The sequence below is a fragment of the Scomber scombrus genome, chromosome 24, assembly GCF_963691925.1.
Source record: "Scomber scombrus chromosome 24, fScoSco1.1, whole genome shotgun sequence".
Taxonomy (NCBI): domain Eukaryota; kingdom Metazoa; phylum Chordata; class Actinopteri; order Scombriformes; family Scombridae; genus Scomber; species Scomber scombrus.
Window position 1 is genome coordinate 9,920,998 of NC_084993.1, and position 26,239 is coordinate 9,947,236.

The 26,239-nt window shown below is 38.7% G+C and overlaps 1 protein-coding gene across 1 annotated transcript in view; it reads right to left on the bottom strand.

The window, feature by feature from the left end:
* LOC134006564 (FERM and PDZ domain-containing protein 4-like) overlaps window positions 1–26,239 on the bottom strand; it is a 64,339-nt gene that overhangs the window by 14,672 nt on the left and 23,428 nt on the right. Inside the window, exons 2-4 of the mRNA XM_062445480.1 lie at window positions 8,347–8,466; window positions 3,099–3,250; window positions 1,349–1,451 (exon numbers count right to left, since the gene is read on the bottom strand). Coding sequence (XP_062301464.1) covers window positions 1,349–1,451; window positions 3,099–3,250; window positions 8,347–8,466 — 375 coding nt within the window. The remainder of the gene's footprint in view (window positions 1–1,348; window positions 1,452–3,098; window positions 3,251–8,346; window positions 8,467–26,239) is intronic.

The following is a 26,239-nucleotide window of genomic DNA, read 5'->3' on the forward strand; positions in this document are numbered from 1 at the left end:
ACAGAATCAACAAAATCATCAAAAAGAAACGATCACAGCAAAACAACAATGGCAGGCAAACAACAGTGTCTTGATTAGCTTGGTAGAAATGGAATGAGATGCCGCTGGCAATCACCTCTTACAAGCACACGCTGTTAACACCAGCACAAGCTCACACGCACACAATCAAACACACACATATCCAGCACTCATTAGTTTCTCATTTACTAAACACGTGACAGTATTTCCTGCAAACTGAAACATATTTTCAATCATGGTAAACTGTGTGCATCGAAATATAACGGTTTTTCATTTTAATTTCTTGTTATTAAAGGTAGAGTCAGTGATTCTGGAGAAAGATCAATACACAATTGGTCAAATTCAGCAAATATCTCCTCACGGTCATGAATTGGAAGGAACAGGGAGGGAGGAGTGTATTTATTTCAGTGTTCAGCTCAATTATCAACAATCTTTCTCCAGAATGACTCTACCTTTAATTCTGAATAGTTAATCGTCACAGTAAGCAGTGACAAACAGCAAGCAAGTGGAAAACATTATTAAAATTTGGCAAGCACTTAAATAGAGCTTGGCATAGGTTTGATTTTAACAGCAAATGAATGATAATGACTTTGTTTCATTGTGACTTTGTCTGGCACTGAAATATGTTGTTATGATTAATGCTGAAGCTACCAATTCAAGTGTTTCAAATGGGTTTCCATTTTTTATAATAACAACATTAAATATCACAGCTTGGGGACTGGAAATACAAAGTTAATAAATCTTAATATTATTATATTATTTATTAGTCTATAAACACCTCAAATGAGCCATATAATGTAACATTATAGTGCAATATGCCTATGCATATAGTATTGTGTAGCTGAGCACAATTTTTAAGCCATGCAGACAGTTTTGTTTTTAAGGGATACGATTTAGAGCTATCTGAAAGCTAAGTCTGAAAGTTGTGCCACCAACATACTACAACTGAAAATAAATCGATACACAGAACTTTGTTGCCATTTTATATATATATATATATATATATATATATATATATATACATACATTTGTAAAAAACAGTCCCTCCAGAAATGGCACCCCTGTTATTCCTCACATCATTATTTATTTGGTATATGATAGTTAAATGAAAACTGACAGACAGAAACATCAGTGAACAGTATTTTTGGGAACAAATGTGGCTGCTGGACTATTTTAAATTTCACAGCATAATTCCTTGGCAGAAATCTTAATAGTGGATATCTCAAAATATGGACAAACAAATATGGATGGATATCCAAAGCTGAGTAAAACTGTTTTTTTGTAATATGTGTGGATCGGCCCTTTAAATGTTAAAAGTTTTTGTATCTACCTAACAAGGTCGATGACTCGTTCTCTAGGAGCCGAACTGACGGGTTCATCGTTGATCATGATGATCTCATCGCCTGGCAACAGCTTCCCCTCCGATGGACCACCTAAACACACAAACAAACAAATCGTAGTTGGTCGCACCGCTGCTCAATCAAAGCAGCAGGTAAAGTGTTTCAGTGAATCAATCAATGGCAGAAAAGGTGATTGGACACAAATGTGTGTGTATGTGTGATTTTCACTTTGCTTGAGTGTGTTTGTCTCCTGACTAATGTAATATGTGTTTACTGTAAGCATTAATCTACTGCAGTCTCTTCATGCACACATATTCCCTTCCTTAGCCAACAGCTCTAAATATACTATTCATTAGTTCAATTGTCTGCTTGGAATTCAGCACTAATTGATTATTGAGATGCCTAATCAGTGTGTGTCTGCAGCCACTGGAGCCAACGCTTGATAGGAGTCTGCAAGCAATGGTTTGGCAGTAATTTGACAATCAGTGAATCAACAAAAATGAAAAAAACACATCCAGAAAAAAACATTCATGTGTGTTCATTCTGTTTCTCACATGCAATCGATACTGTTTACTTGTTCAATTAAAGGCTGGAGAGGCCAACAGTCAGCATGGTTTCCTTCTACACAATCATAACAGCAACTGTTCACACTGATTAGCAAACTTCAACCAGCAAGGAAGAACTGATTAAATCACTTGCTGCAGTCTTTCAGCATGCAAACTCTCAGATTTCTGTACAATCGTAGCTGTGCTAGCATAGCCAGAGGTGCCAGAGCTTGCTATTATAAGAGATCTGGGAAATTGCCACAGACAGATAATTTAGTAGAGTTATATTATTTTTCATGCAGCATTATCTCATCCTACCAGCATTATAAGTGTTTCTGGTATAGTTATTGCCTAATATTCTTCTTGCTGACACAAAGGCAGTGAATCACATTGCATTAGGGTTTGTCCCTCACATTGCTTTAGAAACTCTAATGCCACCTACAGTAAGTTCATATCCGAGCAGGTTTGAAATTGAGTCAAGACTGTGTCCAAATGGGAGTAAAGCCTGGAAGTTTGAGTCCAAACAAGCTCAAGACTAAGCCCAAAAAGTGTCCAATAAAACAAACATAAGACAACAATAAAGTGTCCTTTGAATTGTTCATAGTGTTAGCTGTAATACAACTCCAATACTTTATCCATTACAGGAAAAAGTGTAAAACTGACTACATGTCCCTCAAATCTAGATTTCAACTGTGAAAGCATATACAATAATATTAGAAACAAAACCATTTGTACAATATTACAAGATAACTATGAAACTATATATTTCCACACATTTGTGCATACAACTAAATGCATAAAATAAGGAAGCGTGCTTGCTAAATATCAATATTGCAAATACACCTGTCCTGTGTTTGCAAATGACACACACAGATACATGATACTCAAGAATGATGCATTTCTCTGTGCACAGCAGATCCTCCAGTTTGGTAGAAAATAAGCCAGCACCAACCAAAACTAGTTAAGTTAAAATCCATAAACCATCAGACATGAGAAACAAGTGGTAGGAATGTGGGGTTAGTCAATATACATAGTGTAAGGTTATAGGAATTACATATGTTCCTAAAATATAAAATACAATTCAAGGGAGAAAATAAAGACATTAGGTTAAAAAAAAAATATATATATATATATCTATATATACTCTAACATTTTAGATAAGATACTGCTACTGGCAGAGGAGATTAACGCTTACCTGGCGTGACAGAGCGGACCACCACTGGTTTCTCACTGCCCGCTACGAAGCCAAAGCCCAGGACAGGGTCTCGTCTCATCTCCACTAGGCGTGGGGCAGGGGGGAAGCCGTCCAAGTGAACCTCTTCCAGGGAGCTGCTCTGGGACACTTGGCTGGGAAATATCACAGAGCAGGGACACAGTGAGTTCGACCACACCCTCTTATTTATTAACAGAAATAAAAGTGACAGTTGACTCTGATTCACTCACAGTTCAGACAGTTTGCAGACCCACTTATCCTGCGTGATGTAAAATGAGTCAACAAGTAGTTAATAAAGTGCATTAAAAAGTGTAGTTGAAAGCACATTAAAAGTTACAGGGATCAAACCCATCCAGCGTGTTAAAGAAGGCCCTCTTGAAGGATATAATAAAGTGCACATTAAAGTCTGATCAATGCATCCATACCTGCAGTAGAAATGAGTTTGAGCTCAGATAGGTAACATTAAACTTAAAATGAATGATTTGAGCTCTTGGATCAGCTGTTCATAAATCAGAGGTTTGGCTCCGGTTCGGTCATTAGTGCAACATTTTATGCTTAAGAGCCACTTATAAAAAGCAGAGCACAGGTCCTGCATTCATAAAATGCCTCTGATTTGCAATCTGGAATCAATTTGCCTCTTTACATCCTTGTAAAATTATGTACGCTTATCCAAATAAAAGTGTCCTTATCACTAAATCAAGTCACAGTTATTCATTTTTAATGTGTAATGTGCTCTATGAAGGTCATTCTCTTCTTTTTTAAATGTTATTTATTAGTAACATAATTATTATCCAAATATATGACCTAACTGTTCTGATGTTGACGGGTTTTCCATAAAGTTGCATTGATTTGTTTTTGAGATACCTATACAAACATACACAGGCTCAGTACATTTCATAATTATAGCATGCAGCGTTTATCGTAATTAACTTCTTACATATAGTTTTGTAAAAAACTATCATCTCATTTTGTCTTTTGATTGATTTTTCTTGGTATCTTGGATATACGCTATGTTCCAGGTAACACTGATTCTTTCTTCTTTTAGTTCCAGTTTTTTAATCTATATGAGGATATCATTCATAAACCCCTGAGGCTGATGTCTTATGCCGAGGTGATATCAGTAGTGATGCGTAGCCAGAGCAAGAAGGCAAGAAGTTTCCAGTTGAGCAGAAGTGGCTGCATTACATACTAATCTTTTGAATTTTTATTTTATGCTTTTCTGCAGCATTGAAAAAGGATTCATCCCTGTTTGACTGCTGAACAACACAAACATTGTGTTTATAGTGAGGGACTGACACAAAAACCCCTTCTTAATATAATATTCTTCTCTATTCAATGTTTTGTGCAATAATTTGTAATGGCTACATATAACACAGCTTGAATTTTGGTTAATATAAGTGAAAACCCATGTTACCCAGCTCTTTTGGCTTCATGCAAATCACACAGGATGACAGCACCACTAAAATGTAAATGTGACGTATTAAATTTAACCTTCTTGCTTGCTGAACCTCAGACATCTATCTCGACCGGGACACTGAGAATGCAGAGTGCCTGTTAATGAAGCGGTGATATACACTTTCAGCGGGGTTAACTCATTCCCTCTCTGTCTAAGTCTCCATCCCTCTTCTGCAGCTTAAAAAGGCTCTATTGGCAGCCTTCTTTAATGCACATAAAGTCTAGTACATGGTGTCTACTGTTGCCTGGCTGGTATCCACTCTGTCTTTCTCTGTTTCCATTATCCATACATCAGAGTGTTTGAGTTTCCTTCTTTCTTTAACCTAACCTTGACATTTTGTTTGTGAACACTGCTGAAATTGTGTCCAACTACATGATTTTGGGATCACTTGCTGTACTATCTCTTTACACTTATATTGCGTTTGGATTTCGTAAGACCTGTGTGGGTTTGCAGTACATATACCTGCAGCTTTGCCTAAATCTGCCCCGACGCTGAAGCATGTTCCATCCATCCGGGATGCGACTTTATCTCCAGGCAACCCGGATCAGTCTCGACCTCTGCTCCACCTCCCACCTTCTTTTCCTCATTCTCTCTCCCTCGTTATCACGCTGCTCTGCATTGTACATAAAGCGCAGAAATCTCTAACTAAATCTGCCTGTAATGAAGCATGTTCCAATCCGCGATGCAGGCTCATCTTCCCTCCCGTCAGGGTCGGAGAGGTTTAATCCCTCGGGAGGGCAGCGTGAGGAGTCAGGAGGTCATCAGGGGGAAACCGAATGCAAGAGGTCAAATCCTGGTGATGCCATTTGTTGTGCAAGAATGGGGAAAGCATGCACACATGCAATTGACACACATCGCTGGTACACTTCCTGTCTCAAAGTTATTTTTGATGTTTATATCATACACTGCAATATTTCCCTACCTGAATCAAGTGGTTTTAGGTACTTAGCGAGATAGTGAGATAGGTAACCCTTTTCTGATATCTATGACTAATCCCGTCAGTCTTGCAAATCAATGAGCAGAAATGATTCATGGCAATTTTGGAATTGCAGGATGTCACCTTGATTTTTCACATATTTAACTTTGTTCAGGGCTATTAAACCTGTCATTCCCACCATCTGACACTTAGACAGAAGCACTTATCAATGCTTTCTTGGCAGACACCCCCTTAAGCTCAGTCTGATCAAGATTGAGCTTGTGTTTGTACTCTGCAAACACTGCAGCAGCAGCACGTTGCTGTAGATTCAACATGTACAACAGTAGGAATCACTCCTTCCTCACTCATCCTGGCACCTGTCAATTCAGGACTGGATACGCTCCCTCCTAGATGCAAGCCATAGACAAACCGCACACTATTTCAAGACCAATGAGCTCATCTGCTTCTTGGTGATCAGCCAACCTATCACACACACTGAGTGAGAAGATTTTATCAGGATCACCCACCTATACGTCCAACATAATATGACAGCAAACGGACCATTAAAAGAAAAAAAAAGCGACCAATACTGGGTGAACCAAGTCAAAGGGAGACCCAGCACCTGGACAGTTGAGCACACCTCAGTTGAAAGGGTTCCTAAAGCATACAGACAAGCTACATACAGTCTGATAAGAAGACAGCATAGCAGAAGAGGGAAATAAATAAGTAGTGGGAGAAATACAGAAAATAACCCTTTTAAAAAAAATATAATTTAATAAACAAACCTACTTTGGAAGGTTTGAGAGTAAACCTGAGGTTAAGTAATGCATTTGCAACCTGCCAGATTATCTCAAAGCAAACTGCAGTGCTTCTCTTGACAGATCAAGCTTCAGAAACACATCTTCTTAACATATCCATTCACTTACAACAGTGATGTAATTGCAAATAAGCTTTTCTAACCAGTGGTGGAAGAAATATTCAGATCATTTACTTGAGTAAAAGTCCTGCATGAAAAATCCAACTTAAGTACATCTGTGTTATCAACTTGTTGTAGTATGCAGTATAACAGTAAAAGTAGTGCTTTGGTCCCTCTGACTGATATATTATTATCTATGACATCATTAGATTATTAATAGTGAAGCATCAGTGTTAGAGCAGCATGTTACTGTTGTAGGTGGAGCTAGTTTACACTACTTTATATACAGTTAGCTAGTTTAGTCCAACGGTTCCCAATCTAAGGGTGGGGCCCCTCCAAAGGGTCAGTAGATAAATGTGAGGGGTGGTGAGATGATTAATAGGAGAGGAAAGTAAAAATAAAATAATTTAAAAATAGGTTTTCTGTTTGTTGTTTTTCTGTTTTCAGTGTTTGGACTATTTATCTGATGTTTGATTTTTGAAATGAAACCATGTGTGAAGGAAAAATCACTATTTGGTGGAGCTGCCCGACTACACACAGGCTGTAAAACCACTGGTTTCATCTTTTACAATGTGTTGTATTTTAAAGCTTGTTATATTATCCATTGTGTCAAATATTCATCTCAAAAGTAACTAAAGTTGTGAAACAAATGTAGTGGAGGAAAGTACAATATGTCTCTCTGAAATTCCCCCACTGTTCCGAACCTTTACAAACCCTATAAACCTCTGAGATGTACCACTTTACTGTTAAACAACATTTGTTCATTGAAGCCAAGAACACTTGTGTTAGGAAAGGGGAATTTAAATTAAGATTTATTGTTGACATTTCTCAGCACTGGCATACATTGAAACATTTATCTTGTGCATTTGGCCCATCCTATACGCTGGGAGCGGGACAAGCTCCAGCTCTTTTTGCCAGTGCCAGTGGTCAGGAGCACTGACAGAAGAAAATGCAAACCCCACAAAGAAAAGATCTAGCACAACCTTCTTGCTGTGACGTAACTGTGCTAACCACAGAGAGACCATGCTGCCCCAGAGAAAGGAAGGGAATGGATGTCAAGAAGGGGAACGGGAGAGAAGGGAAGGAGGAGTCAAAGAGTGAATGGATGAGATGAGAGAGGCCATATAGAGAAGAAGAGATGGAAACAGAACATGGAAATATAGTAGGAGAAAAACAGATAACAAGAGGAGATATGAGGAAGGATGGAAAGAGCAAAAAAAAACTGGAGGAAAAGTATCAGTAAGAAGTGTAAGAAAAGGAGCAGAAGAAAGAAAATCTTACAAAAAGTGTCAAAAACAGTGAGAAGGAAGAGGTGAACAAGGAGGAGGGAGAATGAGACAGATGAGCGCAGATGAGTGGAGGAAAGGGGGAAGAGAGTTCACTGAAAAACGACCAACAACTCATTCACACTGAGAGAAATCAGAGATGTGCACTGACAGACTGTTTCACACTGTCCACATGTAGCTGGATACATCGTGCATAACATTCTCTATGCTGAACCCTCAGTGCCAGTCCAGCTGGCAGTTTTCATGTTTACCTGGCAGACGGTTTCCTCTACTTACTTTGGTACTGCAAAATCAGATCTGTTGTGTTACGCCCATCCATACCATCACATGTAAACCAGCCCAATCCAGTGATTTTGACTTTCACATAATGATTGGAGGACTTATTTTTTCGCACTTTGCATGTATATATTTAAATGTTATGGTTTTGTTCCCATTGCACAATATTCTAAGACACCTGGCTCAATAAGGTCCAGGAGCAAGACAAGACAATCTGCTATGTCATGATAACCTACATTTGGGAACCTAAACACTTTGGGAGTCTACCTCATGAACACAATAACTTATAACTAACCTATAAGCACATGTTATGGAACCAAATCTGACTGCGGGAACTGTGCGCTTGTGGCATGCATGCCAGTGTTTATGATCATACATACTTGGTGATGCAGTCCCGTCCACTGGTGCTGTTCATGCTGTCCCAGCTGTACGGGGGCCCCTGCAGTCCAGTCCAAGAGCCTGGGCCAGGGGGCGGCCAGCCCGACGCTTTGTTCTTATGGCTGAAGGACAAAGGATAAAATAAAGATTCAATCTCAAATACATGTTTATACTAACACAGAGCTGTCACTAAGTACTGAAGTAAATCCACTTGAAATATGTATAGTTAGTAAATATAGAGTAAACCTGCTTTGTTAATTTTCTAGACAGTGATTACAATGAAAACACACAAAAACTATGACTCTGAAAAAAATAGTTGACAACATTAAAATGAAATGACTGGTTTAAACTGGCTGAAACACATCTTAAGATTCATTGGATTCACTAGTTTTTATACAGGGAAGTGATCCACAGAGAACACAGCTCATACATAAATATCACAGTATCTGTATCTACTCATATCAATAGTTACATAATTTAAGAAAATAATCAAAGGTGAATTTATTAATCATTTTTTCCCCTCTCAGGCTGAAGACACTCAGTCTATACAGCTTTGGTTAGACCCTCTCCGTCCAATTAGTGTGACTTCTTGTCTCGGTGTGTGGCTTGCAGTCTGAGATAGCACTGCTTAGTGCAATCGACTGAATTCAAATAAAGGCTCATCAGCTCTGTAGAGAGCTGATCGATGGCTCTATGTGCAGGCAGCGCTGCGGTAGCCGCTCTGCAAAATTGCAAAAAGCACCGAAGTGACAGCTGATTCGGTTATTGCAGATTATGCTAACAATGTCATTGAGGATTTCAGGAGATCGGCAATAGGGAGAGACGGGGGGGAGGAGGTGGGGAAAGAGAAGAGACAGAGTGGCAACTCAGTGTGAATTATAGAAAAAAAAAGTTAATCAGATTATGAGAATCATATATCATCTCATACATATCATCCTTGTGAATCCACTGAGTAAAAATTAAAGTATTCAATGTCTCACATGCTATAATGACTAATCATGCACAGATCATAAAGCACCCATCTCATAACTATCCAAAGAAAATTGATCACAAATGCAATAAAAGATCATCAAGCCAGAGAAATGCATCTGAGTTTAATCAACATTTCCTCCAACAGCAATATTCCATCCAGAGAGTATTGCCCTGACCTCAAATCTGTGATAGAATACTGATGAACAGTAACAATGAAAAGACAAATAGCATTAGAGTGCAAGAAGATTCAGACTATTACTCCATTACACAACATGTTCTCCCGGTGTGTGACGCTGTGTACTCAGACATCACAAGTCAGTGTCAGCATTAACCACTGAAAAGGGCCCAATTGATCTTTCATCAGTTATAACACAACGTCAAATAGATGAAAGGCATACTAGATAAGGACGTCATCACCGCACGAATCCAGCTGATCGATTCCCATATTGTGCTGTTGATAGGTTGAATACATCAGTCACTCATGTCATAGCTTGCAGTGAGTGAAAAAGATAAAATTGTCCCTTGTAAGAGTGCAGCAACCTCCACTAGAGTGTATTGAAGCTGCCGGTGACAGTGTCAGACATCCCCTGTCATCCCATGGATCAGCTGTCATGTAGAAGAGGAGAGGGTAAACAAAAAAGAAAAAGCAAGCTACTGGTAATGACACTTGTAGTATATCAAGGAATAGCTTCCATTCTTCCATTAACACACACTGTAGGGAGAAAAAAATTAAAGAAAGATCAGATCTTCTCCCCCTCTTGGGATTCTGAGTTGAATTATTCTAGAGTCTGTTGCCATCTGCGGATTTCAGCCAGACGCTTGTTTTTCTGCTGATCTGCAGTCATCCAAAAAGAAAAACACATCCACTGCCTCCTCAGAATCCCAATCAGAGGCTCCCGTGCTCCAAATATACAGAGGTCGCTGCGTTAACGGCTGTGCAGATCTCCAGTGTGTAGACAGACATTCATCTATGTTTGTCATTGTGCTGCTGTTGCCGAGAGCAGCTTTGGTCCAAACTGAACTAAACTGTCGTGGCCTTGCCTCCTTTATCCCATAATCCCTCTCATCACAGAGAAAACAAATCCACACTCTCTGCGTGTGTGTGTGTGTGTGTGTGTGTGTGTGTGTGTGTGTGTGTGTGTCTGTCTGTGTCTGTGTGTGTGTGTCTGTGTCTGTGTGTGGTTGTGTGTGTGTATGAGAGCGAGAGAAAGTGTGTGCAACTGTGCATGTATATGGGAAGATGTGGGTGAGTGTGTGTGTGTGTGTGTGTGTGTGTGTGTGCGTGTGTGCGAGTCTGTGTGTGTGTGTGTGTGTGTGTGTGTGTGTGTGCGTGTGTGTGTGTGTGTGTGTGTGTGTGTGTGTGTGTGTGTGTGTGTGTGTGTGTGTGTGTGTGTGTGTGTGTGGAGTAAGAGGATTTTCGGAGACAAACAACGTGTATGGAAACATCGCCCCATCTCAGAGCTGGAGCCTCCTAGCAGGAAGCTGGAAGAGGAAACTGACTCTCAAACTTCACCTGGATAGCATCTCTTGTTATTTCACTCTTCACTTGTGATCTCTCCAGTAAACAAAGTCATTTGGTCATTGTTATTCCAGTAAAAGAAAAAAATGACGGTGGAGTCAGAGGACATTTCTGAGAGATAAATGCTAACAATAGCATGCTAAAATGCTGACAATGTGAACGTGAAGATATGGTTTCGATTCACCACTAAAGCTGAGGCTCATGCCAATTGAACACATCACCTGGGAACCATTAATGTTTGTACCAAATTCTGTGGCACTCACATAGTAAATATTAAAATGTTTAACTGGATAAGCAAAAATATGAACTTGTTGGTGGCACTGGATGAAGAGCCACTAGTCAGGGATCACCAAAGACATTACAATTTGTCTTCTATGGACTGTGAATGGCAACAAAATTTGCTGAAAAGACATCCGATATTTGTGGAGAGCCTTAACTGAAAAAGCAAAAACTCAACCTCATGGTGACACAAGATGAAGAGTCAGAATGTCTCCAACGTCATTAGGATTCATCCTTTCAGTATTTTGAATGTCTGTACAAGATTGAATGGCAATCTATCAAACACCTTACTTAATGACCAATGGACACTGCTGTCTCCACACCTCTGCTGCTAACATATTTGAAAACTCATTTGGACAATGGTGTGCAGTGGTCCTTGGCTCCAAACACCTCTCTGTCAGCATCACCTGCCTCATTTGCTACTTTCAACGCCAAACATACATGTCAGCTGGGGATTTACATGTGGATTCAAGCTCAGTCGTGAACGAGAACCCAAAATCAGATAATTGTGTTTACCATTCATAGCTGTCTCACTACTTGTTCAGCTGCATGTCCATAGGGAAACACTATAGGCAGCACTGAAAACTCCATCTTCTCTTCTTTAGCTAGGAATGATTCATGCCTCTCTTGTTTTCTTTTCTCAGTATTTTCTTTCTAAAACATGAATGCAATGCAAGGTTAAAGATAAAATAATCTATGTGCATAAACTTACATTGACTGATCACAACATAAAGTGCCGTTGCTCAAAATGCAACTCTTGATCGATACATCATGAAAGTTGTCTCCTGGATGAAGTATGCCCTATTTGATGTATGTCTCTTTAATATAGCAGGAATCCAAATACATGTATTCAAAAGAAGCTGCATGGTGCTTGGTTGCTCGGCTTGCTTTTTTGCTGAAAAGGCCAGAGTATTGACTCCAAAAAGTATTTATTCTTTTCTTTCAAACTGATCAATTCATGTCCCTTTCAAAAACTTTACCTCAGGGGACCAATTTTTCACAGTGATTCACACTTCTGCTTAAAAGCCAAACTTCATACCACATTTGAAATCAATTTATCTCAGTTGTCGTTCCTTTTTTTGACAACATTTTTTATATGCTTCTTGAAATTTGATGGGACTTGGTATCAAACAATTGTTGATAGACAGACAAATGAAGTGCTTCATCCTCTGGAGTCTGTGCATATGTGTAACAAATGCTATGGCAATATGTGATGGTGGACTGGCTGATACACTGGCTGTCCAACAACAAATAAAGACCATAGTTAAATGTGCAGTTGGCAATAAATAAGTAGAAACAAGTACCACAAAAAGCTATTTCTAGGAATTTTTGCAATCAGTATGTTGTAATTTAGCTATCCACAGGGTAGTAGATTCTGTTTTATTTCACTTCTTTTCACTAATTTAGAATCCTGATGCTTGTTTCCACTGTAAAACATCCCCAGCCGGATTGTTTCGTCATGGCTAGTCCTTCATTGACTGCCATTACATATATTGATCCTCTCCGTCTTTTAATTAGGTTGTTTAAAACACTAAGAGCAAAGATTGGATCGCTGTGATGTATTGCACGGTAGGGCATAACCTCCTGCAATAAGTCGGTGTGTTCAAGGGAAAGAGTTACAGTCAGTGAGACATTGCTGCAAATTTCTGCAGTCCACCTGAATGTATTTTGCCACATGACAAATAAATCTCCATTCTCTTTTAGCAACAAAGATGGTGGTTACTGAAGCCAGTCAGTTTGTTTTTTCTTCCTTTTTTTCCCCCTTCTTTTGCTGCATCATATGTCAAACCTCCCTATCACATAAAGCAGTGGAGCCAGCTGGCACAGACCTCCCTGCTCAGGCGCCACATGCTCCAGTCAGCAAGAACACACAGCCTCAAACGCTGAGCTCTGGTTGCATCTCAACAAATGTTTCATTTCTCATGTACTGCAGCTTTGTTTTGGATTGTCACAGCCCAGCAAAGTACAGTAATCCATTACAGTTAAGCCAGGGAAATATCTATAGTTCCACATACACATTAACCTGACAATTGATAATCCTTCAAAGAAGATTGTAATGCTTCATTTCTTATATTTATTACATTTCATCAGTGAGTATCTGTTGTTGCTTGGATATTGAAGGGTTTCGAACAAGAAATTTGACAATGTACCGCACGCCATTTTTCAAGTTAAAGTAAGCAACTCATTTAATGGAAATGCCAATCAAATTAAAATAATTGTTGGTTACAGCCTTTACAATATTTTTTTAATGTTATGATCTGCTAATTTGTACACATACATTTGTGATAAGACACAAACAAACTAGTGTTTTTTCTCCCTGCAACTAACTAGACATTGTACGTTTTTGTTTACCCTTGATATCAATCAATCAATCAATCAATCAATCAATCAATCAATCAATCAATCAATCTTTATTTGTATAGTTCCAAATCACAACAAAGTGATTTGGCGCTGACTGTCTCTCACCTACTGCATCTTCAAAGAGAATCAGAATCAGAAAATAATTTCTGTGTTGACCTTTATTGACATGTGTTCATGTGGGCTGCATTGGCTGATTTAAACAAGACATTTCAAAGGTCCAGCCTCAGGATTGAAGCCATTTAAAGGACTGTCCCTGCCAATGGCCTGGCTACTTATTACTGCTGGGAGTGAAAATTATTTTGTTTGACCCTGCTTTTTTGAATAGACCACACACACACATAATGCATGCACAGCGCGGGACATCACATGTTGTAAAACCCCTCAAGATCTTTATCTAGATTGACTGAATTTGTACAAAAGGCAAAGAGCTCTCCCAAGATGCTTTAGCCTACATTATGACAATACTTTTTACAGCCAGTTGCATAAAACCCACATCCCCCTACGTTACTCTCCCCACCAATTCTAACCACTTTATACACTCTACAGAACAACTAGGGTAATTTCAGCTCAACAGTAATTTTACGGGAGACTTATTTTTTCTTTGAAAATGCATATCTGCTGAGTGTCCTGAATGCTGCGTGAGGGTGGGAACCCTCTCAGGATACAAGGACATGCATGTGAGATGGCGAGTGGCAAAGAATGAAATATACATATAAAATGTAAATCAGGGTTAGGGTCACTCCCTTCTCATTCCAATCACTTTAACATGTCTGCTGAGTCTGAAATGTGTTCTTTCCCACTCATTCTTTTATAAACTGATATAATGACTGAAGTGCATTAGGAAAATGTACTCCAATCAAAGGTAATTCAGTTCTTGGGACTTGAGATACAAAGAGGCAGTTTTTTTACTTGATTCAATTTCACACTACTGAACATGCAAAGTTTGCAAAGAAAATAAATGAATAAAAGAAAAACACTTTCCATAAAACTTCTAAATTAGACTGAAGTCACTCCAAAAGTGCTTATTTCAACAATGTATCATCCTTGAACAAAGCTAGAGGCTGCATTAAAAAACACAAAAAGTCCCATAGAAAAGTACAGGATAGATGGTGGTAGCTGACTTACTAGTAATGACTATGTGTGTTTCTGTGCCCTAAATGAGTCTTATTGTCTGCCAACATGAAACTCAAATGATACCATATATATTGTATAATATGTTCAACTTTACATCGATCTGTCTCTAGAAATGTCCTAATTGGCACCCTAATGTAGTTTCTTCCCTCTTAGTCTTCCTCATTATGCTCATTAATGTTCCAACATATCAAACTCTTAGCTCCTAGCAAGACAACTCCAACCATCGCCTGACCTTCCTCATGTCCAATCCACATCCCCTCCATTCGCTCTTTCCATTTGTAGGCTTTTTCCCCTCAACTATACTGTACTCGCTTTCTCCATGACTTTGCGCTGGTCATAAATGAAACATTGGTGCATGTTGTTAAAAGTTACCCTGGAAGTGCTCTCTTTTTTATACAGCTTTATTATCTGAAGACAACATGCTTTAGCTCTCAGTGCATTTTACACACCCGAGCATGCACGCACATACACACACGCACGCACACACGCACACACACACACACACACACACACACACACACACACACACACACACACACACACACACACACACACACACACACACACACACACACACACACACACACACACACACACACAGTTTCTTCTTATATAACCACCTTGAACATTAAGCTCCGTTCTACATTGCATGCTCTCTGAACATCTTGTAGAGTGAAGACGTTTGCTAAACAAGCATAATAGAATAAAAATATACAAGAATTTCAGAAAGTTGTTAATTTGCAGAAGAGGCGTTGGGAAGTTTTGAAATGCAGTGGGGGGGGGGGGGAGAATAAAGAAAAAAGAACAGTTAACTTATTCATGCTCCCACCAGATTCCTGTCGCCTTTCTCATCATCCATCTAAAACTGAATACTCATATTTACCATTTAAAGACCACTTTAAACGTGGTCCATTATTGCTAAATCTTACTAGCATTCAAGCTCCTGGAGGCAAGTCTGTTCATTAGATTTATGTTTGTTTAATAAAGGCTCTGTCACGTCAGCATCTAAAACATCAAGACTTTTTGACTGTCGCCCACAATCAGTGAATTTCATAGGGGTGAAGTAAATCAAGAAAAATATGTCATGTTAAATTCAACACAGGGGAAGTCTGACATGCAAAATTATGCCAAAGACCAATTAGCTAACCATTTTGACAGCATTGCTGACCTTTGTAGAAACGAAGAGTTGTAGAGTCCAAAATGGAAGAAAACTTCCAAAGCTCATTAGCTGCGTGTCACCGTCCAAGTTCCTCTATCGGAATATAAACTTGTTCACAAAGAGGAATAGTTTGCTGACAGTTAGGAGACAGGAGTCAATTATGCAACTGCTTCTTTTAAATAAACTGTGTGAAACCATCCAGCCGACTTTAGCTCTTGTTTTTCATAGGGCTGTAGTCTCCCGGTTTATTCGTTGATTGGTTGCTCGAAATGTTCCTGTCTGACCAAATTCTCATTGGCCTAGCCCGGGTACCGTGTCCAGGCTTCCAACCCCTGAAAGTTCAGCGAGAAGATAGAGCTGGGTTTTTTTGTGGGGCTAGATTACTCTGGTTCTCATTCTAACATGGTGGGTGGCGGTACTGCACCATACCTCTGTTTGCCACTCAGCATAAGACAAAAAAAAGAAGAAGAAGGAAGTAGAAGAAGAGGAGAGGAGGCTTGTGTATTATATTATTGGAATGTCAATTTTTTTCTTCATTGATCAATGGATTGGTTGAAGACTATGTCCAATTTCAGTCTTTGGTTGACTACAGCTTTAGTTTTCCATGACAATCGATAAAAAGAGACTGCATTTCATAAGTCTACTTACAATGACCTGTGCAGCCACACTGAACTCTTCCCGCTCGATGCCATTTTGTGTGAATTGTTGCTATTTTTAATAGATTTTGCAATTTTCTGCCTTTAGCACAGGAAGATGACATCATCATGCCTAATCACACCATACAAATCTGACACACTATCTGTGATTAAGAGGCCTAGACCCAAGCTATTTCCTAGCCTCTACAGTACAGTATGCACCCTCAGCATGTCATTAATCTAAAAGAGAAAGCAAAAACAGTTGATGTTGAATCAAAATCTGAATAATATTAGTTTGTTTTAAAACAATTACATACTTAACAAATTGTATTTATTTTTTAACCGTCTTCTCGCATCTGATTCAGGCCACCAACACTCCAATCACTTATACTTCCCCGTAAGCCACAAAGCTGCTAAATGCATAGTCTATCAGCACTAACTGCAGAGGAAGTGAGTCACCACTATTCTGCTATTTTATGGATGTGGTTAAATGTTGCATGTGTCTTGTTGCACTGTGCTGCACTCTGCGCTACAAAGTCCTTTCCCTGCAAATTAACTGTCCTCTGAGAAACATAATAAAGACCAAACTATACTCGAGCTGATTAGTGGGATCTGGATCTTTATATCCTCTAGAGATGAAACACTGCTCCTTAAAAACACTTGCTGGTCTTACTCGTGTGGAAACATGCCAACAGCGTGTGATGATGGATTCAATTAAAAGCTTGCTGAGAAAAAAAGCTACCCGTCACACAGAAATCAAAGTAGGTGAAGGCAAGCTCCTTCATTGAGGCTTTAATTTAGCTGGTTTCAGGACCACGGACAGCTTCTTTTCTACTACACACAGCACTGCTCTGGATGTGAGATTTTCATGTCAATGCAGCGCAAATAATATAAATCTTTCTATTCCACTGACATGCACGCACAGCATTATACAAGCACAAAGACATGTCAGGGTTATGTCAATAAGTACACAGTCAGCTTCATCAATCACAGCTGTCTGGCCTGGTCAAACGTTAGGCTAGTGCGACTTCATTACACAATGAAGCAACAGTGGACAAAACAAACGTATCAGCACAGATTTGCATATGAATTCACCCCTTATAAACAACCCATCTGGGAATTACTTCTTATTTCTTACCATTTATTTTTTCCCTCATCCCTCACTCTCTCGCGTAACAGACTAGAACTGGGCACACCCTGTCCTTTCCCAATGTGCAGATTTGGACTATTCCACAGGCTGCTGGCCAGAATCTTGACTGTAGCAAAACACACACACACATCTCCGCTCAATGACTGTCCTTAAGTGCACTGCAGATAGTATTTAAAAGCTTGGAACAAATGCATGAGCGTGTGTAAATGTAACTTATCTATTCAGAAGGGGGATTTTCTGCAAGGGGATGATTTGGGAGGAGGACAGTGAGTACAACTACTGTAAACGTGTTCATTTATGAGATAAGATAATCAGATGAAACATCTACGTCCTGGTGGAGAATACACACACAGACATAGAATATAAATAAGCTAGACACCAAATCAGAAAAAAACAACAACAAAAAAAATAAAAAGACTGTTTTGCAATTTCTGTGTTTCCTTTGGGAGCCGAGTAAGGTGCACCAAAGATTTCATTGACAGGAATGTCTTGTGTGATGGAAATAGGGGAAAACAAAGATCAATAGGTAGCATGACCCTTATAATACAAAGGGAGGTCATGTTACAGATGATTTCACATCATTTACTCCTCTAATTGTATTGTCACTACTTGTTTTTGTTTGTTTTTTTATAAGAAGTCTGAGAACTATTTAAAATTGGAATGAACTAAATTTAAGGAGTTGCAAGGGCAGAGCACCAAAAGGATAACAAAGGGAACAAAAGCAAAATGCCTCAGGTATCAGTACAAGGTGGAAGCTATGACTATTTTCTCTTACTTGTAGTTCACTTGTGTCTACAAGCTATTACTGTGTGACACGCCTTGAGTTATTTAAACTGCATCTGTATCAGCGGCAGACCTACAATACTTTACAGTGTCGCTTTTCAACCTTTGCTGCACAGCAGTACATCTCTGTGGGACAACACAGTCCACAGCACAACACCACATTGATTCTTTGTAAATGTCACATAAAGCCCAGTGGAATCGAGGGGCAGAAAACACAAAAGGGCAGCAGAACAGGTTTTAAGTTGTGTTTTTAAAATAAATCTGATGATTGGCTCTTTGAATGCTGTCCCTGAATCAATTATTATTTTTTAAAATGTGTTTTGGCAAAGGGAGGACAACACTTCAACTCACTGTTGAGGGCAAAGCACATACAAGTGTAGAGCCACTTTTTATTATTGTATTCTGCATAAATATGAACTACTGTCTACCAGCAGTTATAATATATGTGTCTTTTTTATTGGTTACACTGAGATTTCACTGCAATTTGTACTTTTTGCTGTCCATTAATGAATCCAGGAATAAGCTCTGAGACAAAACCTAAAGATAAGGATCAGACGGATGGACGGATCCCTAGAGGATAAAGGCAATTACTCGCTCAGTCACTTAACGATTGTGATGATGGGACTGATTAAAAAAGAAGGTGTTAGCTTAACTATTTTCACCTGATATACAGTCCCTGAGAGGGAATGATGGCATGATAAAACCCTAAACACTTAAATCAATGAAAGATATGTTTGTTGATTTTGGATACCCGATAACATCCAACATTCTGGATATATTTCAGATTTTAACTTATTTATCACTGATCATAACATACCCATGACCACACATTCAATCCATGCTTCATTCTAAAACTGTTTTTAGCCATGCCATTAGCTTTCTGTGTCACAGTCTTTACTCCTATTCTCTTTTGCATTGTGGAGTAGTAGGCTACTTTAGCTGAGGTTATGCCTATGGGGGAGTTTCACCACCAGTTACTTTCTGGTTGGTTGGCTGCACTCGCCTGACATAATGACAACCAAGCATCGACTACCTCTGTCTATTTGTTCCAAGTCAATCGGAAAGGTTAAAGAAAGAGCACGCTATGTGCACATGCATATCTGCTTGCAATGTGTAAAAAAAATCCATGGCTGCAGAGTGTGTGAGTATGCACTAAATACCTCCCTAATGCACTCGAGCGATTTCATTTGTCACTGGGTGCATTTGTGTCAAAATACATAGAGGCGCAAACATCACATCTGACTGGAACATCTGCACCAAACATCGAAGCATAATTCCATGGGCTAAAAATAACACAGCAGAACAAGCGTCGCTAAACGCTGCTTAAATAAGATTACACAGGAGGATGGTGATCATTAGGATGAATAAGAGACACTTGTGCTCATGTCTTGCTTTTTTTAATCATAATGTTAGAATGAGAATCTCTTTCCTTTCCCAAGTGCATTAAAAGAAAAAAAAAGGGCAGTATGTAAGCACTGATGAATGAGAAGAAATAATTGAAACTGTAAATAAAAGGATGCTTAATCATGTTGGGTTTTCTTTGCTGAACTTAGACATGAAAAATGCAGGCTTGGAGATCAGTTGTAACTCTAACTCATCACCAACCAGCTTCACTCTGCTATCATCAAACAACCAGGACAACTGAAGTATTCAATTTACTTGAAATTGAATTAGTCATGTGATTTCAATCAAATTAGAGGCAATAATAACCATGCCTAATCAGTGAAGCAATGGTCTTAGGACTTTTGATCCTCTGTTTACACATGCATATATGAGGTTTCAGCGCGTGTGCATGTGCAAGTATGCATACTGTACTGTATGCAGGTTTACAATACACTGGGTGTGTGTCACAGTGTAGCTTTGAGTATACACCGTGGCACTTAAGTATTATGTGACAGTATTTAGAGCAGAACTAATCGCTCCACGAGCCTCTTTATCAAACAGATGTATCAGCAAACAGAACAACTGGCTGAATTCAGCATGGGTTCGTCCATCAGTTGGCCTGTCACTCAGTTGTCTTCAGACATTTTTACTACAGTTGTTAAATGCATTGACACGTTTTGTACTGTTTTGTTATGATAAAATGTCTTTATTTTCTCTCCCACATTTTTTTTTTCTTTTAACCATCACTCTTACAGGAGACAGATCAGACTGGTGGATAGGGGTTAATTTGAAAGCAAGTCTTCTAAAACTCTATTTAATCTACATTACTATAACTACTGACATCTTGTGTGACACTCAGATGGAACAAACCCCAACGGATATGAAACCACTTATTCAATACAAATGCAAATCAAATTTTTGTTGAACGATAAATTAAAGATATTTTTTTTTCCTGTCATGTTTGATTAATGTGTTCCACTATGCTTTCTACTTCCCTGTCACAAGCCACACTCAGAAAAAAACATTGTAAAACACAGGGAGAGAGTAAGACAATATATAAAATGTTAGATGGAGATGGTATTTTTAACTTTGCTCGTGTCCTACAACCACAGAATTGCTCCCCACGCGTAGTAAAACCGGACCAAAGTGATCAATTATTGAACATGCGCTTGCTAAGAGGCGGTACAGTATGGCTGGACCTGTGAAACATCTTTATATACTTTGGTCACTCTACTTGACCGCATGTGAGTTGTCGTACGTGTGGATATATTTTTAATGTATTTTGAGAACATTGAGTCATCACTGGAAGAAAGACATAGTTTTGGAGGTCATGGTTCTTGTTATATAATGAGAACACAGATGCCAAAATCACTCATGTGTCCTTGGTGTTTTATGCTAACACTTTGGCATACATTACAGTACGTTACTGAATGCATTCATGAGCATTCATCTAAAAAAGGGAACAAAGGCAGCTGTAAGGGTGAACAGTATGGAAAGCGGAGGGGAAAGGAACAGTACATGCACTTTACTAAATGTACTGGAAATGTAACATGTTAGCACCATGTTTGAAAAGCGTTATTTTGCTGGAATTATTAGACGGAAGTTGTGAGTTACAATTAAAGTGAGCCTTTGCCTAGTTCTGCATTGTATATGGATGGCAGTAGATTTTTAAAAAAAACTGTAATATCCGAAATAGCTTGTTAAAGGACTATTTTGTTCTTGATTATGTTTGGTGATTGCTTTCAAAATCAAAGAAGTGCTCCTGCTGAGCTAAGGCTGTAAATTTAGCTTATCACAAGTACCGCCATCCAACGGATCGACACAGAAATCTCCATCATTCTCTCAGCTATAGAGCTACATACAGCTACATGGCACATACTGCAGTGGAGCTTAAGAAACTTCAGAAAGAAGATCATTGGAGTGAATCATCTTGGGATACATGGGTGGTTTTGGTGCCTTTGTTCTCAGAGATTGTTATGGGGTTCAACCCAAAGCTGAGCAGCAGTTCATGTCGTGTTATGATGGCCATTAGGGAACATGGAGAAGGTCATCTCAGCAAATGGAAATGCCTCAATTTGAACTTATGTAGTCACAGTATGGTTGCAACAAGGCAAAAGCCAATGCACCTATATGTCTTTAAATGTACTAAGCAGTGTTCCCTCCTTACTATGGCTTCCATGCAGAATACATGAGACATAAAAGTGCTAACAGAGAAACACATGCTGTATGTCAAAGTCTCTTAATATTTACAGCACGTGTGACTCACTCCTCTGGGTACAATTTCAATACAAGCACCACTTTTTTTGCATTACTCATCATCTATCATATTGTCTCTGAATTTCAGTGCGCTTGCTGTTTGAGAATAACATTGTAATTGAGAGATGACGCTCGCTCTAAAAGCTATTTGGTTTTGTGAAGCACTGACGAGGGAAGGAAGTTCTGATCTGTGCGGAGCAAGAAACAAAATGGGTTTTGCTTCGTTTGCATAATTGATCGAATTTTGTCTCTTGTCAAAGGGGAGTGGGAGCAGGAAGCACATCGCTCCAGTCTTCCAGTATTATCTTGTGTGAGAGATGCCTGGAATTAGGGAAAGTAAATGTGGTAATCACAACATAACAAAATAGTAGTGTTCACCAGGAAATGAATCCCCTGCATAAGACACTGGTGAAGAATGAAGGACTGATTAAAGCATTCTATTTCAGAGCTGGTATCTTTTATCAAATGAGCACTGGGAGATAGCAAATGTGTTATTCTGTCAGGTTGAAATTAAACTTGCGACTCTGGCTTTGCACTTAAAAGTTTTTTTTTTTCTTTCCTTCTTTTTTCTTTCTTTTTAAACAATATGTAAACAAATCACACCTTTAAATTTATTTCAGCATCCTGACACAGGCAGCTAGAACCGTATCAGTTGAAATTTGGAAGATGAATCACACCTTTGAGGCAGAATGTACTTGGTTCAAATTACAGGCAGAGATAGATGGACAGATAAGTGGATGGATGTGCTACCACATAAAGTAGACAGATAGGTGAGGGAGAGAGATAGAGAGAGAGAGACATAGAGAAATGTGTGATGTGATTTCATATATACTGAATCAAACAGCCAACTGTGTGCTCACCCTGCCAGCACCTCCTGCAGTGATCACCGACCAAATCCCTTAGGAGGATTATCTAGACTCAAATCAAGAAAATTGTGCAACTTTAAGGGTTACAGACAGAGAGTGAGAAGAGAGAAATATAGTGGGGGAGGTTGCCATGTAGCCTGATGTTGGTTTTTCCCCCTCTTTTTCTTTTCCCATTCTCTGATTGGTGTGTGTTTTGACATTATGTCTTATATGCAACATGTCCACCTACACCACATTACAGCCAGTTTGGTGGAAAACACACATGGCTGATGGATATTTTTAGCTATTCAGCCATCTGATGTGATGTTAAAGGCTATTCCAAAGTTGATCTTAATAAAATATCCACATATCCATAATGCAGATTAAAACTGTACATTGTTAAAGGTCGCAACAGTCATGTATCCTGTTTATACTGGATGTAGAGTGAGGAGGAAATTTTGCACTAAAATGATGCTAAATCTGGAAGTGACGCTTGATTTGACCGACTGCTTATGTTTCACACTAACTTCAACTTCAAAGTACGTACATCATTTTGGCCAAGAACTAGATGACAAACTCTTGTATATGCACGTAAGCAAGTGAATAACAATATGTCCTCAAACATTGAACCATTCCTTTAATATTCATTTTTACACCAGGGCTACAACTGATTGATGGATTAGTCCTTTGATCTATAAATTGTAAGAAAATGGTGAAAAACATGAATAAAACCTAAAGTAAATTCCTGTTTCCCAAAGCCCAGCCAGATTCAGTTTATTGTCATAGAGGACTAAATAAATCAGAAGTCTTTCACAATTAAGAAGCTGGGATTTTAGTTTTTTTTAATTTCTTAGAAAAATCGAATCCAAACAATTCATTCATTCAATTTTCTGCTGACCGACTAATTGATTAATCAACTAATCATTGCAGCTTCTTTTACACTTAGCAAGGGATGTGGATTTTGTCTCCTATCTTTCACATTGCAAACTGTTCTAGAACTGCAATGATAGAAATCTACACACACTACTGATATCTAAACAAGAACATGGAAAAGTTGACATTAAGTGCCGTCATAAATTTCCCATACAATATTATGATTAAAGCTAAGGCACAAAGTCTGCATTCAAAATGTTGGACTTTCCTTATCACACTTTCTGATGTAATAATGAAATGGTCGTGGGCCATTTTAACTAATGAGGCCCCTGACTTACTCCAAATTGAAAATCACTATATTCTTTAAGACACCACGACTTGTCAGATGGCTCTCAATACAATGGATCTCTGCCCTCTGAAGTAGCAGCATGCGTTGGCATAAAGCAGAGGGCAATTTGGCACGCATAACTGTAATCTGATATTCAGAACACAAACAAGCCCTGCTGGCTAGTTTTGTTGCCAAATGCCAACACACTAACGCCAAGGTTTTCCCACACTACAAACGCTGATACGTCCTGCCTTTGTGTTTCGCAGGCACAGATTCAAATAGATAAAAGAGACTGGGTTAATGTTCCAGATATAAAGCCAGATGTGTGATGACAAAACTCAAATTAGTCCACAAATAGAACAAGAGCATCAAACCAAAAAACAGGAACATCACACAACCCTCTCACCTGATGCAGATGTCTTATTTCCCATCGTACAATGAATGATTTATTATGAGCACTAAAAGGTGACAAATGATCCACAACTTCTCATTAAAGCTTATGGAGCAAAATTGGCTTGTACACCATCTGCAAACAGAAGGCTCCTAAATTGTATTATGACAGCTCATGGATACACACATTGGCCATCTGGGTGCTAGCAAAGTGCAGCTAACTCGCCAGCGATACAAAATACTCTCTCGGTGTCTGTTAGCGTTACGCAGTTATTCATTGCCGATGCTTTCCACTCTGTCTGCAACGGATGGAGCCACATTTGTAAAAAAATAAATAAAAAAATGGATGTGGTGAACATTATGACTGGCTGACAAAATGGTAATGCATATGGAGAAGCGCAAATGCTTCCCATGAGCGAAAATCTCTTGGAAAACGAGGGGAGGGGAAACACTTCTTATGAGGAATGGAGGCTATTTAATCAAATTAGCAGTCATATACAAATAAAAATGTGATAATACAGCTATGCAGTAGAGAAAATGAACACTTTAGGCACTTGCTTCTGTAGTGTGTGATATTTTCATCTATATTGATGTGCGGAATATGAATGTTCTTCATTTTATGTGTTGTGTTGGAGTAGCTATTTGTTGAAATAAAGTTGAGGGGAAACTCATTTAGGGAACTTTTTAACTGTTAAGTTCTGTCCTTATGATTTAGAGAATGGGGATACAACATAGAATAGAAATGAGCTCAGAGTAAACATCAGAACAGTTCAGCTGAAGCAGAGGCTTATTTCCAAGCTGTGTTTAAGACATTTTAAATGTTATCAGTATAATGAGTGCTGAGTGTTTTGCTTTAGTTTTCTTATTTGTTTTGCTGATTTGGTAATTAAGCATAACTTTTTCTAAGCTATTGAAAAAAAGGAAAGAAAAAAGTTTTCTTTATTTCTTTATAGCACCTGAAAGGCTAAATAGAAGTTTGATTTTACTCTAATGTCTGTGTGGTCACAAGCTCCCCTTTTGTTCCTGAGTTACGGTGTTGAATAATGGGCAGAAACGTATTATTGCAGAACATTTTGGTGTCACAGTGGAGTTGACCTCTGACCTTCTGGATATAAAAGGTATTCTCATCATCATTTTATCATATTAGGCATTTGTATGAAACCATGAATTAATGAGTTATAGCCAAAAACAGGTTTTATGAGGTTAAAGTGACCTATAATGTTGATCACCAATTCATCTAATTGATCTAATTCATTCATTCTTGAATCCAAATGGACATTTCAGCCACATTTTGTGGGAGTATTTTTAAGAATCATCAGGATTAATCAGATTTCAAGGTAAAAACTATTCAAAAGAAAATATCTGCATTTATAAATATTGATGCTGATTGTCTATATTTCCATATCTACACTAAAGATGTTTCAAAAGTCCAAGCATTTAAGCATTTATTCAGTCTGTACCAGACTCAGTTGTACATGCAACATAGGTTGGCCTTGAGCTGGCAGCTTGATTTATTTCAAAGCAAAGTCATGTTTTTCATAATCTTCTTTACTCGACCAAGACATCACATTGTGCATCTGCTAGCTATGATGCTGAATCACAACACAATAAGCCTTGTCTTCAAGTAGCTTCCACAAGATCCTTAGTATCAGACATAACCTGGACTTCATGGACTCATGAACAACTCTGACCACACTGTTTGTAGTATCAAACTTTCTTGATGTAAGGGCAGATGTGAGGCTCCAAACTTTGTTGAAACTTCAGTGTATATTTGAATTTTATATACTGTTCCTTTCCTTAGTTATTTTACTTTCCGTTTTTATCTGTT